General features: G+C 39.6%; 1 protein-coding gene across 1 annotated transcript in view; it reads right to left on the minus strand.

The window, feature by feature from the left end:
- Positions 1-275: 275 nt before the first annotated feature.
- Positions 276-16,303, minus strand: part of VEZT (vezatin, adherens junctions transmembrane protein) — a 56,072-nt gene continuing 40,044 nt past the window's right edge. Inside the window, exons 8-12 of the mRNA XM_030445337.1 lie at positions 13,392-13,726; positions 12,018-12,211; positions 6,855-6,955; positions 5,460-5,667; positions 276-1,715 (exon numbers count right to left, since the gene is read on the minus strand). Of these exons, the coding sequence (XP_030301197.1) occupies positions 1,147-1,715; positions 5,460-5,667; positions 6,855-6,955; positions 12,018-12,211; positions 13,392-13,726 (1,407 nt within the window). The 3' untranslated portion in view covers positions 276-1,146. The remainder of the gene's footprint in view (positions 1,716-5,459; positions 5,668-6,854; positions 6,956-12,017; positions 12,212-13,391; positions 13,727-16,303) is intronic.

The following is a 16,303-nucleotide window of genomic DNA, read 5'->3' on the forward strand; positions in this document are numbered from 1 at the left end:
ACATAACCTCATACCAGATATCCAGACTTCAGTGTTGACTAAGTCACAAGATATACCTAAGAAATGACACAATTCTTGTTCTTTCACAGATTCTTAATCACACAGGTTCTAGTCGTGATCTAAGGAAAAATGAAAGAACTTTAGGGAAAGGCAGGTATGCTGGTGGAACAAATTAGTCTGTGTTGTTAAACACTCAAGAAAAATTTTGCTTTAAGAAAAGTACTTCAAGACATAAACAAAATGTACAATCAACCATTATATCAAATCAAACAATTATATTAAGGTTTAATTTACAAAAGGTTAACAAATAATTAATAGTTGTTTTAATAAATAGGTATTTACTTCCATCTATTATCAAACCAACAGATAGCTTTTAGCTGTCTATAGTACTTTCTACTAATGTGCTTATAACCCTCCCTAACATACACTACACATTTCTCTAATGTGAATTACAACATCTAGAAATCATTTATTAACCCTTTATAAAATTCTAAATAAACCTTAATATGAAGCATGACTAACTCTGTACTATTTCAGCCCTATACCCCAGGACACATCAAATACTAGCTCTTTCAAGTTTTTATTTAAAATTCTACGTTTTAGTTGGGAGCCACATCACTAGCCACAGAATCACGATGCCTACGGTGGCTTAGCCAACACACTGCAGACTCAGGAAGTGAAATGGAACTGGTGGGGGATCACAGGGAACACTTCAGGCTCTTCCAAAAGAAGTGTCCTGGTTCTTCTGCTGGAACTAGCATTGATACCATGACAACAGAATCAAAAAGCAAAAACTGGAGTCTGTTTTAATTCAGTACATTGTTTTTCCTTCTTTTTAGAAAAAGAACAGAGTACTTTATAATACAAATAAATAAAACAGAAAACACAAAGGTAAATTCAAAAACCCACCACTAGGATCTTAAAAAGGCAACAGCCAACAATTTAATGGATGCAACCTAAACTTCTCTTACCTGCAAATTTTTACTCAACTTAATAGAGATCCTATTTTGTGTATTAGACTGAGAGAAAAAGATGTATTCTATTTAGGTCTCCTTTTTTTCCATACGCTACTTTCATCTTGAACCCCCCACATCAGTTTTTTCCATCAAAATGTCTGCTGTTGGTTTTACAAAGTTCAGCTCAGACTTACACTTTCTCTTCACTTTCAGAGCCTCTATCTTCATTCTCACAGTCCTCCACAAGGTCTTCATGCTCCTGTGTCTTCTCTTCTGCCTCCTCCTCATCTCCAAAAGTCTCTTCTTGCATTGTAGTAAATGTGAAAGACTTGGCAGCAACTTGTGCAGCCAGACCAGATGTGAAGTTTAAATCTGCTGATCTGTGGAGCTGGGCCAGCCTCTGCTTGATTTTTGAATATAATGCATCCTTAGATTGAAACTGTGAGACCTCTACTCCATCCATACTGCTCGGCTTGAGTTCTTCAACTTCCTCTTCATGCTGATAACACATTCCTTCTTCAGCCCCAGTAGAAATACTTTCATCAGCAGTACTGTCTTTGTTTTTCTCCATCTTGGGATCTTCACACAAATATTCTGTCCTGCTTTTATCAGCAGCATTCACTTTTGAACAGGAGTCGTCTTCTTCAGATTTATCACAGCTTTGGCTGCAGTCCTGCATTTCTGTATCTGAATTCATATGGGATTCCAAATTATTTAGTAGCTTCAGTGGTTCTACAGGAGACAATGGTTTCACTGCAGCTTAAAAAGGGGGAAAAGAATTAAATGATAACTAAAAGCAAGCTGCTATATATAAATAATTTGCGTCTAAAAAATGCAAGATTGTAAGGGTTGAAATGTCTTTAAAACAACTCAAAACAACGGAAACAAAAAAAACCCCACCACATTCAAGCAAAACTTAAAAGTGTTTTCTAATCACAAAACTGAAGTGAAATGTGATAGCTACTCGTTGTAACTACTCCTTAAAATCTGTGATGTAAAGAGACAGCACAGAATTGATGATGGTTAAAACTGGCATCACAGATGGTGCATTCAATGTTGAAGTGAGAAACAAGTAAAACAGCTGCGCTGGGTACAGATCTGAACTGGCTTCATTTTAAACAACAATTTACCTGACCCCATACAGACAGCTGGTACATGGAAAAGTCCTTATAGGCAATACCTGATCTCATACACCACAACATACAAATGCAACACGTATTCATACGGTCAGGTAAGGTGTCCTCACAAATAAAGGGTGGTTTAATTTAGCCTCTCTTGAAGTTAGTAGCAGCAGTGAGTCCCATTGCCAGCAACGGGATGCTTGCCAGGAAGTCTCTCCTCCCAGTGTTAAGGGTTAGTACAACTTGGTACAATCACTTCTTGAAGAACGGGCGTCTTTCTTTTTAAGAAAACGAGACAATGTCCATTTCCAAGTAACAGATTCCCTAAACTGCAGTAGCTCCATTAGAGTAGCAGCACGAACATAAATGAGAGCGGCAACAGCAGATTCCCAAGTGGCATTTCCCTTTCTAATTCCATTCTGACTTCACCCCTGTAAGCAGAGATGAAAATAGCTCTGGGAAATACACAAACTTTTCACGGGAAACAAAATTTACGGTATTAGGGTTTTTCCATTGCATTCTATTTTAGTAATATTTAGCTAGCTGAAGGCAGGCACATCATTACGGCTGTCACATCAATAATTATTGTCATTAGCCCACTTGAAAGACTGTGGCTTCCAATTTGTGTGCTATTGTTTATTTCAAAACCTTAAATACCAAAGGAGCACTGCACCAAACTCATCTCCAGTGTTAAGGGGGTCGTTCTTTCCCCATCTTGTAAAAAACCAAACTGCTGTTTATTTCTGCCCGTTTGCTTAAAGAGGCAGGAACATACACAGTAATCTTAACATTTGGGAGCAAATCTGTTGCCTGCTTCCTCCAAAGAATACTTCCAAAGCCAAAATTTCTCAAAAAATAAGTAAGATACTTCAGATTGGTAGCTGAGCAATTTGCTGATTTGATCAGTTAATATGCAAGGTGGAATTCATCAATGCTCAGAGTATAGCATTCCAAATCTGAGAAACAGCTGTTCAAGAACTGTGATATGGACAAGTTGGGAGGAGGAGAAACAGCTGGGTACAATGCAACCATTGCAATGCAATCAGAATAACTTTTGGGGGGGGAATGGGCTAGGGGAAAGGCTAGAAGGGATTTTGCACGACAAGGAAGTTGTTTCACAGTGTTTGACATGTGAAAACAAAGCCACTAACATGTGTAAATGACCAAAAATACAAGTTAATTGAGACTCCCATAAATTACCTACTGCCCAGACTGTAAGCAGTGTCACCATGGGCCTGGGCACATGTGCTTTATTTGGTCTAGTGCTCTGCTAAGATGATGTTTTAATTCTGGAATCCAACCTGTTATCTCCAGTTGACTTCATGCTGTGTTCTTCAGATTTATCAACTTGTTTGGAGCTGATCTCTCTTATGCTGGAACCCTCAGCAGCCCCTCCATCAACAAACCAAAACTCCTAACAAATCTATATGGCTTGCTAGCTAGGTGCATTGACTAACAAATTAAAGCCTTTGAATACTTCAGGATCTCTTTTCAAAATAATTACAAGTTAAGAGAACACATGATTCGGGAAATAAAATAGTATTGTAGAACCAAGATTTAAGAGGGCTCTGAAAACGTGTCCTGTCATAACCATTCATTGGCTTAGGGCAATGGAGACAAGAACATGAGCATTTCTGGGTTTAAATCTTCAAGATAAAGCCAGCAACAAACGTGGAAAGGACAGCTCACAAAAATCAGGGATGATCTGTGCAGGCAGATAAATTGAAATCTGCAGAGCTAATATGCCAGGGTCCACAATGTCATATTCAAATGTCTTGTGTTTCTTTTGAAGAAATATTGAAGAAATCCCTTAAAAACCAGCAGGAGATGTTATGTCTGCTCTCTGATATCAGTGTTTTAGATTAGACAGACACAGTCTCTGAGCCAAAAGAAGACAACATTGATTACTCTCCTGAACCGCCTTAATGTTTTCAAGTTTTGTACAGGGTGGAAACAATCAAAGATCTCTCATAAGCAGCTGCAGGAAATCACACTATCTCCCCTCCCCAGCACTGAATCTCTGTAATACCTACACATGGAAAGGAAAAGAACTAACGGGAGCCACAGAAGCTTTCAGGTGAACAGTTACTGAAGATTACAGGAGTCAGCTGGCACTATCCATGCCTGAGGACATATTGATGGGAGTAGGTCACAGCTGCTAAACTAATAAAGAAAGAACCTACGGAGCTCTCCTGACAGCTCTTTCTGCAGTAGTCAATAGATTTGTCAAGACTTGAACTGGTGGTAGGATTCCATCCTTCTCCCTTGAACAGGGATGAAAGGAAGACTTGAAGAGATTTATGTCAAGAGTTGTGTGGTATTGCATTTACCACCAGAAAGGGAATACAGAAATCCTGCTCTTGAGCAGACTCTGGTGCAATTTGATGTCTAAAGTCTTTTTTAACTCAGTTAGAAGAGAAGTTAATACCAATAGCCAAGTGACTTCTCTTTACCATAGTTGCAGCTAAACAGACATGAAAATGAAAGTTGTGAAGAACTAATATTTTTGTGGGTTTGATGTCAAAAGAAACAGCCTCAAAATAGGTACAGTCTGTTACTGTGTGTTCCCACTAGATTATTGAAAGACACAATCCGTGGTATTTTTTCCTAGTAGACACTGGCAGAGGAAGAATCCTTTGACATCTTGCCAGAATTGAGGGTTATTTTTCTTAATATACAGCATGAAATTTTTCAGTGGGCTCATCCTAAACTGTTTTTAAGAGGAAGGGACCAAAATGTGAGAAGGAAGGGAAAAAGGAAAAGACTAACTACTGCCAGTTTTGAAGATAATAAATCAAACAGCTCAAGCATCAAAAGGAATCAAGTTACATCCAGTCTTAGTGCTGAAACAGAGACAGACTGTCTTGTTGAGGAAAGAGAAATTTGTATCCTGCCTTCAAGTGCAAGTGAATGGTGCTATCCAGAAGTCCTCAGAGTTAGGAAAAGCCAGTTTAGAAGAACTCTTCTTGTTAAGAGTTTCTGGGATTTTTTTTTTTTTGAAAACGTGTTCTGTATACTCACCCTTTGATGGAAACAAAAGCCAGTCTTACTGTTTTATGAGCCTTTAGTATTTTGAAGTCTAGCCCTTCACTTTAACCTATGTATTTTTGTAAGTCTGAGATAGCTGCTGATGGTTTCTTTAAATTCTGATAAGTTATTTTTGTTTAGAGCCAAATTCCCATTTCTCTGAGTTCTTTCCAGTATTTAATAAAATTATTGTTGCAAGTAACTTAAGGAGATGGAATAGCAAACTAAGGCCACAGAGCTCTATCAAAGACACTTTTACAGCTGAGCACTGCCCAGATTCTAAGGTAGTCAGAAGCTGATGGCAAACAGACACCTACCCTTTCTTACAAAGGAACTAATTTCCCATAGTGCTTACCATGGTCGCTGAATAGTAGCTGTTTCCATTTCTGTCTTTCTATTTCTGAAGCTTTACAGCCCAGTACAGATTTCAGTTCTTGTAACACCCTCTTAGATTCCTGTCTCTCTCGTTCTTGTCTCTCTCTTTCTTCCTGGGAAAAGCAGTAAAAATCTTCCCCTTTGTATTCATTCTCTGTATCTGAATAATCAACGTATGCTTCCAGTTCCTAAAGAAAGAAAGAAAGAAAGAATAAATTTTTTATCTTCACTCTCACTGCAGACCCTGTCCTACAGTCTGGTGCATGAGGTGATCTCAACACAAGTCAGCCACACTAATCGGGTGCAGCCCTGTCTGCACAGCAACAGGGCATCTGACACTGCTCTCAGATTTGTATGATTTTGGAGCAAGTCCATTCATTGAAAGTTAACATTAGTGCAGCCACCTAGGATTTTCTTTCAGATACAAGTATGATCAAGTGATATACCTTGAAAAGGGGATCTATTTTCCCATAATTACAAGTAGAAATAAGTTTCTGGGTTTCTTTTTTGTTGTTGGTTTTTGTTTGTTTGTTTACATCATTAACAATTCTTCCTCAGTCAGACATCTTGCTGATTTAACTTATGTAAATTGTTATTAAGAGGATGTTAAGAATAACAACCCCTTCCTCCAATTTTATCTATATTGGCTTTCAAGCATGAAAAAACAGAGTTCCCTTTATGTTGTAACAGACAGCCAGTGAAGTTACTAGTCCCAGCTCTTTGATATGGAAAAAAAATCCAGAGAGAACACATGTGGGGTAGGCTTGGGAGAAGGCAAGGGAGGGACAGAGCAGAGCATGGGTGTTCAACCTGATTTCAGAATGCATCTGCCACTCAGTCTGGGAGGGAGGAGGTCAGCCCCTCTTCAAGACAGCCCAACCATCACACACGAGTTCACCAAACAACACAAAACTGTTCAATGTCACTGTTTGTTTTAGCTATCCAATAATGAAGAGTTTACTCAAACTGAAGACAGGCTGCTTTGTTCTGGACCCTGTCCCTTTTACAGCTGTGTCAGTTCATGTAACATATGCAAGCAGGACTCTATTTATACACTGCCTTTTAGCAATTTGCATTTTTTTCTGTATTACTCTGACCTGTGCCACTGTTCTCCTTTTGTCACTTGTTTCTCATGATTTATATAAGTGAATGCCAGAGCTCCTTTTTCCATAATAGGGAATACCTTCCCATAGGACAGCAAAAGGGACATACATAATTTTTTTCTGTAAGGCCAGTTATGAAATGGCACTGGCCATCCTTGATCTGTCTGGGCAAGTCAAGAAGGCCACCGCACAAGCAATTGAAAACAGAGTGGATGGACAGAGCAAACAAGCCCCCGTGTTTATTATTTAATATGGTCCTATTTTTTTTTTACCTGCTCTTCAGGGATTGGATCTTTGTTTTCTATGTATATGGCAGGCCGTGTTAAAGGTACCGTAGTATGCTGTGGGTTGTCACGGGACATTTCCAGTTTGCCTGTAGGGGGAAAAAGAAAGGGGTTTAAAAATAAGAAAAAGATTGAGTGGTGAATAATGGTTTTGAGTCATTCAGGTAAGGTCCACGCATTTTCATCAGGCAGGATTGGCATGCATGAAAAAAATGGTGACAAGCTGGTTAGAATACATCAAAACACATTAGAGAGTACTGTAATGACTCAGCTGTTCTGATACAACCTGCATCTGATGAAACTCTTCTTGAAATAAGTCAACTAACAGATCTGAAAAATTTCATAGACTTTGGAAATGTGCAGATGGCAAGAAAAACTGGTAAAACTGGAAAGAGACTTAGTGACTAAGTTTTAAAAGAGAAGTAAGATAGTAAAATTAGAGGCAAATCAGCTTCAGTTCATTGGAAAACACTGAAAGAACAAGCAAAATTTACATGAAGCTCTTATCAATGAGAAGTGACAACCAATATGAGTTTGTTGAGAAGAGAAGAAACCAAATCACTCCAGTTTCATTTCCCAATTCATCCACAGGTCTTATGAATAGAAAGAAGCCAAAGACATCCTGTGTTTTGTTCAGTGTGGCCTTTGACAGTGTCACAACATACTCATAAGGAAAATGCACAGGCCAGGAGAAGTTGCTATTAGGTGCATCAAACAGTCTCTTGGATAATCAGTGTCATTACTATTTTTAGACAGGAAAAATACATTGAGTGAGGATTTGTCTCCAGTCCAATACTCTTTCGTATTTCCAGTAAGTGAAAGAAAAGCATTTAAGATCATTAAAACTGCTGACACTGAGATAATCTGCATGGATATTAAAGGGCACGGTTAGAATTGAAAATAATACTGGAAAATCAGAGATACAGCCCAGGAAGAATTGCACTGCAGATACAGCAGTTTGGTGACAGCAGCTGCAAATTTTTGTGCTTCAGGACAAGGAAGTGCACGAATATCTGACAACTGACTGAGGAGCACCCCTAAGAAAAAGATATGAGAAGCCTGCTGCAATCACAAAGCCAGACTACATTCTGGTACCTATAAACAGCAGCATTGATTGTAAGATACATGAACTTACATTTCTGCTTTGGCACTGAACAGGCTGTGGATGGAACACAGCACCCAGTCCAGGCCTCCTTCATTCAGCAATACTGTGGAGGAAACAGAGGGAATCCAGAGGGAAACATTGGAAATGATCAGAGGACTGAATAAAGCATTACCATGAGGGAAGAGCTGGAAGACATAGAGTCAGGCAGAGAAGACAGACAGAAACATATTATCTACCCTCAAAAAATGTAAGAGCTATAAAGAGGAAATGAATTTCCATTGTGGCTGGATGAAAAGTGCTGCTTTTAAATTGCAGCAAGAGGTATCTATATTCAGTAAAAACTTTCTACTGGTAATGGAGTTAAGTGCTGGAATAGATGCCTGGAAATACTGTAAAATGTCTTTAGAGAGAGAGCTTTAGGAATAGGTAAATAACATTTACTCACAAACACTGATTTACCCTTGAAAAGGGAAACAGGCTAGAGGATCTCACAAAGCCTCACCTATTCCTGTCTTCAGTTTCTAATCTGTACAATGAATACTTGCCTGAAGGCAGGCAGTTCCCATTACTGACAATTTTAGTGACCTGCTTTTGCAAACAGGAGAAGCATTTAATTCTCTAGTTGCCTGGGAGGAGCTTAAGATTTGACATTCCAGAAATACCTAAATGCAAAGTTAAAAAGAAAGGCAAAGTATGTAGTGAAATTCAAAGCAGGTGGAAAATTGACATGAGATACTTATTTTATAAATATCAAGCCACTGCCTGTGTCCATTGCATTAGTAAGCTTCAGAATAAAAACATTTTAATAATAATAATAATGACAGCAACAACAGAAGTATGCTCCTGAAGGTATGAAGACAAACCTCAGAGAGTATATGGAAGTTACCATTTCAAAGCTTGCCTTCCCACATCACAGCTGCAAAACAGCTCCTCTAATGTATACAGCTGCTCTGTTTGCCACCTATATGGGATGATACCATATAGGTATGGGAGGATACCATTGCTAGTGGTACACTTACAGACCACAAATGCAGAGTGTTTAGCTAAAACTTCTGCTGCTTTAGTTCCTCTCCAAGTGGATCAAGACTGCAAGATCGAGGAGCCTGCAGCAGAGTACCATGGCCTTGCTCTTATAAATAACTAAAAAAGATAAATACATTTTCAAAGATAGAGCTTGAAAAAGTTTAACAATTTAAACAGTTATTTAAACAGGATTTAAACAGCTGGGGGGGATATTATTTCAAAGATCATGAAAGCCACTCTGTAACTAGCCATAAAGGGTATTCCATTCTGTAACATTAGAAGCAGACTACTACATACTTAAACTGTCAAGGCCTTGATGATGATGAAAAGAAGTTCAAGAATAAAGAGAAGATGGCCAAAAGTCTAGAATCAACTCATGTTGAAAGTGAGCAAAGATATGTAAATATGTAAATTAATGACAGGTAAGTCTGTTGTTGCTCAGAAAGTTTAAGGAGAGGTGAATTCCTTCCAAGGTGCTCTCGGGGTCTGTTCTGTATCTGATAGGACTAGTGCTGATTCTGGAAATACACCGAATCTCAAAAACAAAGAAGCCAAACAGCATATATAAAGTAAGCATATACTATAATATATGCTGGTATCATCATCCATGAGAAGCTGAAGGGAGCACATGAATGTTCAGTCAGTTAGACTTAAGCATTTGCTTTGACAGTTTGACACAATGAACTATTTGCTGTAGCTGTGAGAAACCTTTGTCAAAGAAAGCTTTGACACAATGATTTAGTGCAAGAAGCATGGAGTGGCTGCTGAAGGAGACCCATCTGTTTATACAGAAAACAATTAGATATGCAAAACTGCTCAGAAAATAAGCAATAGGCAGCTAGGTAGGATGCCTCAACCAGGATAGCCCACAGTTCAAACGTGCTCTGTAGTGGTTGGAAACTTTCAGCTCCTGGTTCATCAGCAGCATCCTGAGGCTGGTCAGAGAAATGAGTTCCCAGTTTCTTCCTCTCCATGAAGAAACATGGGCTCTTTGCTGGGGGATTGGACACATTTATAGATGAAGAAGAAAAAAGCTTATTTTGTTTAAATACTAAGCACAATGATGAGATGCTGCTACAAATATCTAACAAATCTATACAGCTTTTATTTAAGGTATTTCTTCTCAAAACGGGGTCTACACCATCAGAAACAGCTCCCTCCACAATAGTGTTCTTAACTGACCCTAACCTGACTTAACCCAAACCACTGTTCACTGGTTGAACCAGTTAGCTGAACTAAACCTCTGTTGCAGCAAAAGTGCTGGGCATCTGCTGAGACAGTGTTCTACTACCATGGGGTCCTCACTACAGCTTTTGTCAAAAGATTCATTTAGTTTTGGATAAAAGTACATAAAGACAGATGTACTTAGCTGTTACACTATTTCAGCAGGAAAGCATCTTCTTCCAAAGAGCTTTCATGAAGCATTGAGAAAAACCCCTGAGACAGTTTAATGTAGTAATGCACATAATCATAATTAGCAGACAGCTGTTAAGATTTGTAGAAGAACAGGAGGAGAATCAGACTTGATTTCAGGCACAGCTTGAAAAGGACAACTCGCAGAAGCTTTCTAAGCTGGACTGCTTAGAAATATATCAAACAAGGCAAATGTAGTAAAATAAAAATAGTTTTCAATGATTAACATAATTTAAAAGTAGCTTCTGAGGAGTAATTCAGTAAACTTGTTGCAAAATAGAGATCAGCCCCAGCACATTTCCAGGAATGTCACTAGGCAAAAGTGAAAGGAAAGGATTTTTTCTATTTCCCATGCAATCCCTTCCTTCTAGATCACACACTAAGCTATTTTTGTACTCAACTTTAAAAGGAAGCAAGTTATAACAAAAGTGGCTGTCATGAAACTTATACACAAAGTAAAAATAAAACTAAAATAACTAAAAGTACTACAGCGTGTAGCCTAGAAAGAACATTTAAGAGAAGGACTGAAAAACAATGAGTAGAACTGCTGGTTGTGGAGGGCATCAACAAAACACAACAGGCTAGCACATGCAAATGTGTCAGACTACACCCAATATCCTCTTGGGTTGTTTTATGCAACACTGAGAGGGAAGTTGTAAGACTAGACTATCAGGCAAAGAACACATAAATTTGGTTACACCGTGTCTGGACCTGCACTAAGCCTGCATTAGGCCTCCCAGTGCTCCCAGTTCTGATGTATGCATGAACATGGTCAACTTGCACACCTCGAGGCCCACAGCAATACTCATCCATCTACTTGATATCCCACTCATGTATCATTAAAGAGCTTAGCTCACTACAGATTTGCATTTCTGTAAGTAACAGGGTGATACCTCAAGTCATAATTTTCCTAATTCATTCTGCATTACCAGCATTTTTTCCGATGCTGGGCTATGCCTTACCAGGGATATTAAAAAGCTCCTGAAGAAAAAGGAAATTAAAGGTTCAACTCCATGTCACGAGAGCCTAAATTAATTATCATTGTTTAAGCTAGTTGTGATTCACATGGAGAGCAGCATGGGAGGTAGAAGTCACTAAAGAGAAAGGCATATGGCAAAACACTGGGATATGCTGCTTTTAAACCCAAAAAGATGAGTTATCTGACAGAGCAGGTAAATGGCTATTGTATGTTCTATACACCCTATACAATTTCAGCTGTTCCAGGAAATGTCATTGACAGGAAAGCTTCATGACAATGCCATTGCCATTTCAATTCACTATGTCATTTTTATGCAGTAAAATGAAAATCTCAGGGACAGTTCCTCAAAACTTTCACATCTGATTCACCAAACAAAGGCAAAAAACCACTGTGGATCTGCACCTGGAAATGTAACAATCTGAATCTGCAGCTCTAAAGGACCAAGTTAACCTGTTTATATTTTTTGCTGAAACAAAAGTTTCAAGGTTGTCACAATGAAAACATTTGACATATGTATATATTGTTGTCAGACCTTCTTCAGCAAAAATTCTGAAACACAGGCTGAATTTTGCTTTTGATCCTTTTGATCATCCCATCTCCATTAGTTGCTAAATTGATCTCTCACATATACCTTTTTTATTTGGGTTTCTTCCACTCATTTTTTCCACCTGAGAAATGGCTTCTTCCCAGCAGCTGTTGCTTGCCTGGATATGAGGCTGAAGAAACTTTAGTTTTTGTTCCAGAACCTGTTGGGCTTCTGTTGTCAGCTCAGGTGTCTCCTTAGTATTTACAAGTTTTTCAAGTTCATCCTCAAGAATTATTACCCTAAGTGATGAGATGAACAGAAATAAGTAATAATAAATACCTGACTTCACCATTCCTTTATTTATCATTTAATAGCCTGTTATTTTCTTCAATTTTTAAGAAACTAACTCAGCCAAGTCCTCAAAGATGCCCCAAAAGTTAAAAAAGATCATTTTTTCCCACATCAAGATACATTGCTTACCTGCGTTCTTTGCAGCAATTTTTTGTAAGTACAATTAAAGGAGTAGGACAGTTTCAAATATTTCACCAAGGCAGTGACCTATCTTTAAAAATAATTGCTAGGTAGCTACTACAAGCTGAACTTTACAAGAAAGCATTTGGCATGTTGCAAAATCAATGAAAATAAGTCTGAAATGACTGAAAAATCTTTCAGATTTTTTCAAGGGAGTGACACAAGCATTGCAAGATCTCAACGAGCCGCTTAGCTTTGAATTTTTACCAAGTACTTAAAGAATAAGCAGTAAATAATGGGAGATTTCATAGGGAACCAAGGATTTGCCCCTGTACTCAGCGCTGGTGAGGCCACACCTCGAGTCCTGTGTCCAGTTCTGGGCCCCCCAGTTCAGGAAAGATATCGAGGTCCTGGAGCAGGTCCAAAGGAGGGCAACCAGGCTGGTGAAGGGACTCGAGCACAGATCCTATGAGGAGAGGCTGAGAGAGCTGGGGCTGTTCAACCTGGAGAAGAGGAGGCTCAGGGGAGACCTCATCACTCTCTACAACTCCCTGAAAGGAGGGGGTAGCCAGGGGGTGGTTGGTCTCTTTTGCCAGACGACTTTCAACAAGACAAGAGGACACGGTCTTAAGTTGTGCCAGGGGAGGTTTAGGTTGGATATTAGAAAGAATTTCTTTACGGAGAGGGTGATCAAGCATTGGAATGGGCTGCCCAGGGAAGTAGTGGATTCTCCATCCCTGGAGATATTTAAAAAGAGACTGGATGTGGCACTCAGTGCCATGGTCTAGCAAGGTGGTTCAAGGGTTGGACTCGATGATCTCTGAGGTCCCTTCCAACCCAGCCGATTCTATGATTCTATGATTCTTGACCCCATACTACGTGAAGATACGCCTAGGGTGACAATGCCTGTGTGCATCTGCCTTTTTTCGTTTTCAGTCTGGGATAGGAGCTGACAACCCAAAGAACTCAAGTCTTAGGCCTAATCTCTTCATTCAGGAGTTAACTTACTCATTGAGCAGTGCCTTGAGATGAAGCTGCAAGCTGCGCACCGCCGTCTGCAGACTGTTCAGCTCTGTGGGCTTCTGCTTTGCTCTGGCCGAGCGTTCAAACCCCGAGGACTGGTGCTGAGTCTCAAAGTAGCGATAGAACTCATAGCTGCGCTTCAGCTCCTCCAGGCAGGCAGCGTGTGTGTGAGGTAGGCCCTGAGTCACATCCGAGAGGATGTGATGAGGCAGCCGCTCGGGGCAGAGCAAGGGCTCGGGAGATGCGTTGGCTGGGGAGAGGAGCAGCACCAGCCTCCTGAAGAATTCTGAACTCTGCCCTACCCAGAGCTGAAAGAGGACCTGCAAAACAGGGAAGGGGTTAGCTGCCTGCAGCCGGGTCCAAAGGTACATCCCGGGTACAAGAAAGCCTGGGTCCGAAGGCACATCCCAGGAAAATGTTCCTCCAACAGCCACGGGAATGTAAAAAAACTGTGGAAAAAGTGTTAAAGGTTTCTGAAGGGTATCCCGGACCACGTGATGTTCACATTTTGTGAATGTCAGGTGACTTAGTTCTTTTATGAAGGATATTATATGCAATTACCCTGAAAAGGTTGTCAGAGGCCTAAAAATTCATATTCTCATCAGGCAGTCTCATTATTTGCTATAATCTCCACATACCCTACAGCTCATGAAGGGCTGCCAAAATTCCAGTGGCAGCAAAGACATCTTTTCCTTTATAATGCCAAGCTATCGTTTCTGTGATCTGCTAACTACTGCACTGCCCCACACCCAACCTTGAAATGTGAGTCTAACTGCATTGTACTTCAGCAAAAATCATTCTACACCTGAAGAAAGCTGAGCAGTTAACTTTTTTTTTATTTTATTTTTTCAGCCAACATTAAAAATTTCTTCCAGTACCACTAAGGAGGGAATGTCTTGTAAGAAATCATTTGATTTGCAACACTATAAATGGTGAAAAGAGGCCAGTTGATCTGGGAACGAGGCACCCACAATTTTTATCTTGAGAAGTTCAAGTTCCAATGAGATGAACTGCTTTCTTAATTTGAAGAAGACTGCTGGTTCAGCAGAACATGACAGAACAGCATCATTTTATTTCTCTAAAATGAAACAGGTTGTGATACTTTTTTCTGCAATACTGGTTGTTATTAAAAGGGACCAACTGTAGGTGAGTATGAGGTGTAGTCTGGCATGCAGGTGGGTTTTGATTGTCTCCAGAGATGGAGACTCCACCAGCCCTCTAAGCAGCCTGTCCTTGTATGGGACAAGAGATGTGGCTTGCCTTCCTCGGCTTGGCAGCACTTGTAAAACAGGGGCAAGAAGGTAAAACAGCGACAGCTTGGACAGAAAGGTTCTGTCTGCACCTGCAAAACTCCCTTCTACCTCTTGGTCTCCCTCCTCCCCATACATGCTAGGGCTTGGGAGATGCACCTCATCCCCCCATAGACACGTTTAGCTGCTTAAGAAGATGGGATATGGAGCAGGAAGACCATCCTGGACCCCAAAAAAATCCTTCCCATGAAAGCTTTCCCAAAATTGATGCTTTCCCACTTAAGACTGTTGCTTTTGACAGATGGACATCTTCATTCAGAGGACAGTAAGCAGCTTCACTGTAAAATGCCTGACTTCTGTTAATGAATATTTTGCCCAACCTGTGCTAGGTGAACCTGCTCTGGCAGGGGGGTTGGACTAGATGATCTCCAGAGGTCCCTTCCAAGCCCCAGCATTCTGAGATTCTACAAAATCTGTTCCCAAGCAATCTAGACCAAGGCAGACAAAGTAATTACTCATCATGTTTTTTTTCCCACTCCCCTCAACTACAGAACAGGATGACCAATTTACTTGTTCTGAGATTTTTTATCTCTAGGCTTTGTAATAATGTATTTACATCTTTGTACTCATACTACTATGGACAAGCAGCAGGTTTTTCCAGTATACAAACAGTCAAGAGCAAAACATACAGAATAGTAGCACAAACTATTAAATGCCTTAAGAGAGAAGTTATATGATGTATCCTAGGGTACATAAAACCATATTCGGATGCAAACTGATAAAATATTCCAAAGGGAAAAAGAATTCTCATTTTACAATAGATGGTTATGAGATGAAAGAATACAACAATATGAAATTAATGTCAGGCACACATGCAAGACTGTGATGTGGCTGGGTGCAGATGGACAGCAATCAGCCAAGTGACCCAGAGAGTGTGGTGCCCTGGATAGAAAGTCAAGAACTCGTGCTACAATAAACACAAAAGAAGACCAATCCCTTTCTCCAGACATAAGGCAAAAAAACAAAGTGGTAGCACACAAAAGTAGTGAACTTTAGCAATTTAAAGTAATAATGCAAAACCTACCTGAAAAAAAGGCATAACAACAAGAGAAAAGGAAATGCCAAATATATTTAGGGTTGCAAATAGCTTGGTCTGGCAACAACTTCTGATCATTTTTACTGACAATTAAAATTCACCCAAAACATCCAACTGGCTCTTCTCAGTATATATTAGTTTTTTTTTCTTAAGCAAAAAATGTCCACTCTTTAAACTGCTTTAGTTCAAGTACAAGGTAGCCCAAAGGCACAGGCTACATTTTTCATCTGGCTAGACATGGACTTGGAATGAAAATTAAAATATTAACCAAATATGGATACATGTCTCTGTATTCTATCTGCATTTTAATATAAAGACAACTGCTCTCTAATTAAAATATACTAAAGAGGACTCTACATAAATCCAGAGCTCAAAACATAAATATGTCTCAAGGGTATCAGGGTATATCTACTTTATTATTTATGCAGGAGTCTGCTTAGGATTCATTTATGTTCATCTAGGTATGAACACCCAAATGTTCACCATACCCAGCTCTTATCACTGTCTGTTACCAGTTACAGTAAACCAAGATTCACTAGTTGTGAGCTTAA

The sequence above is a fragment of the Calypte anna genome, chromosome 1, assembly GCF_003957555.1.
Source record: "Calypte anna isolate BGI_N300 chromosome 1, bCalAnn1_v1.p, whole genome shotgun sequence".
Classification (NCBI taxonomy): Eukaryota; Metazoa; Chordata; class Aves; order Apodiformes; family Trochilidae; genus Calypte; species Calypte anna.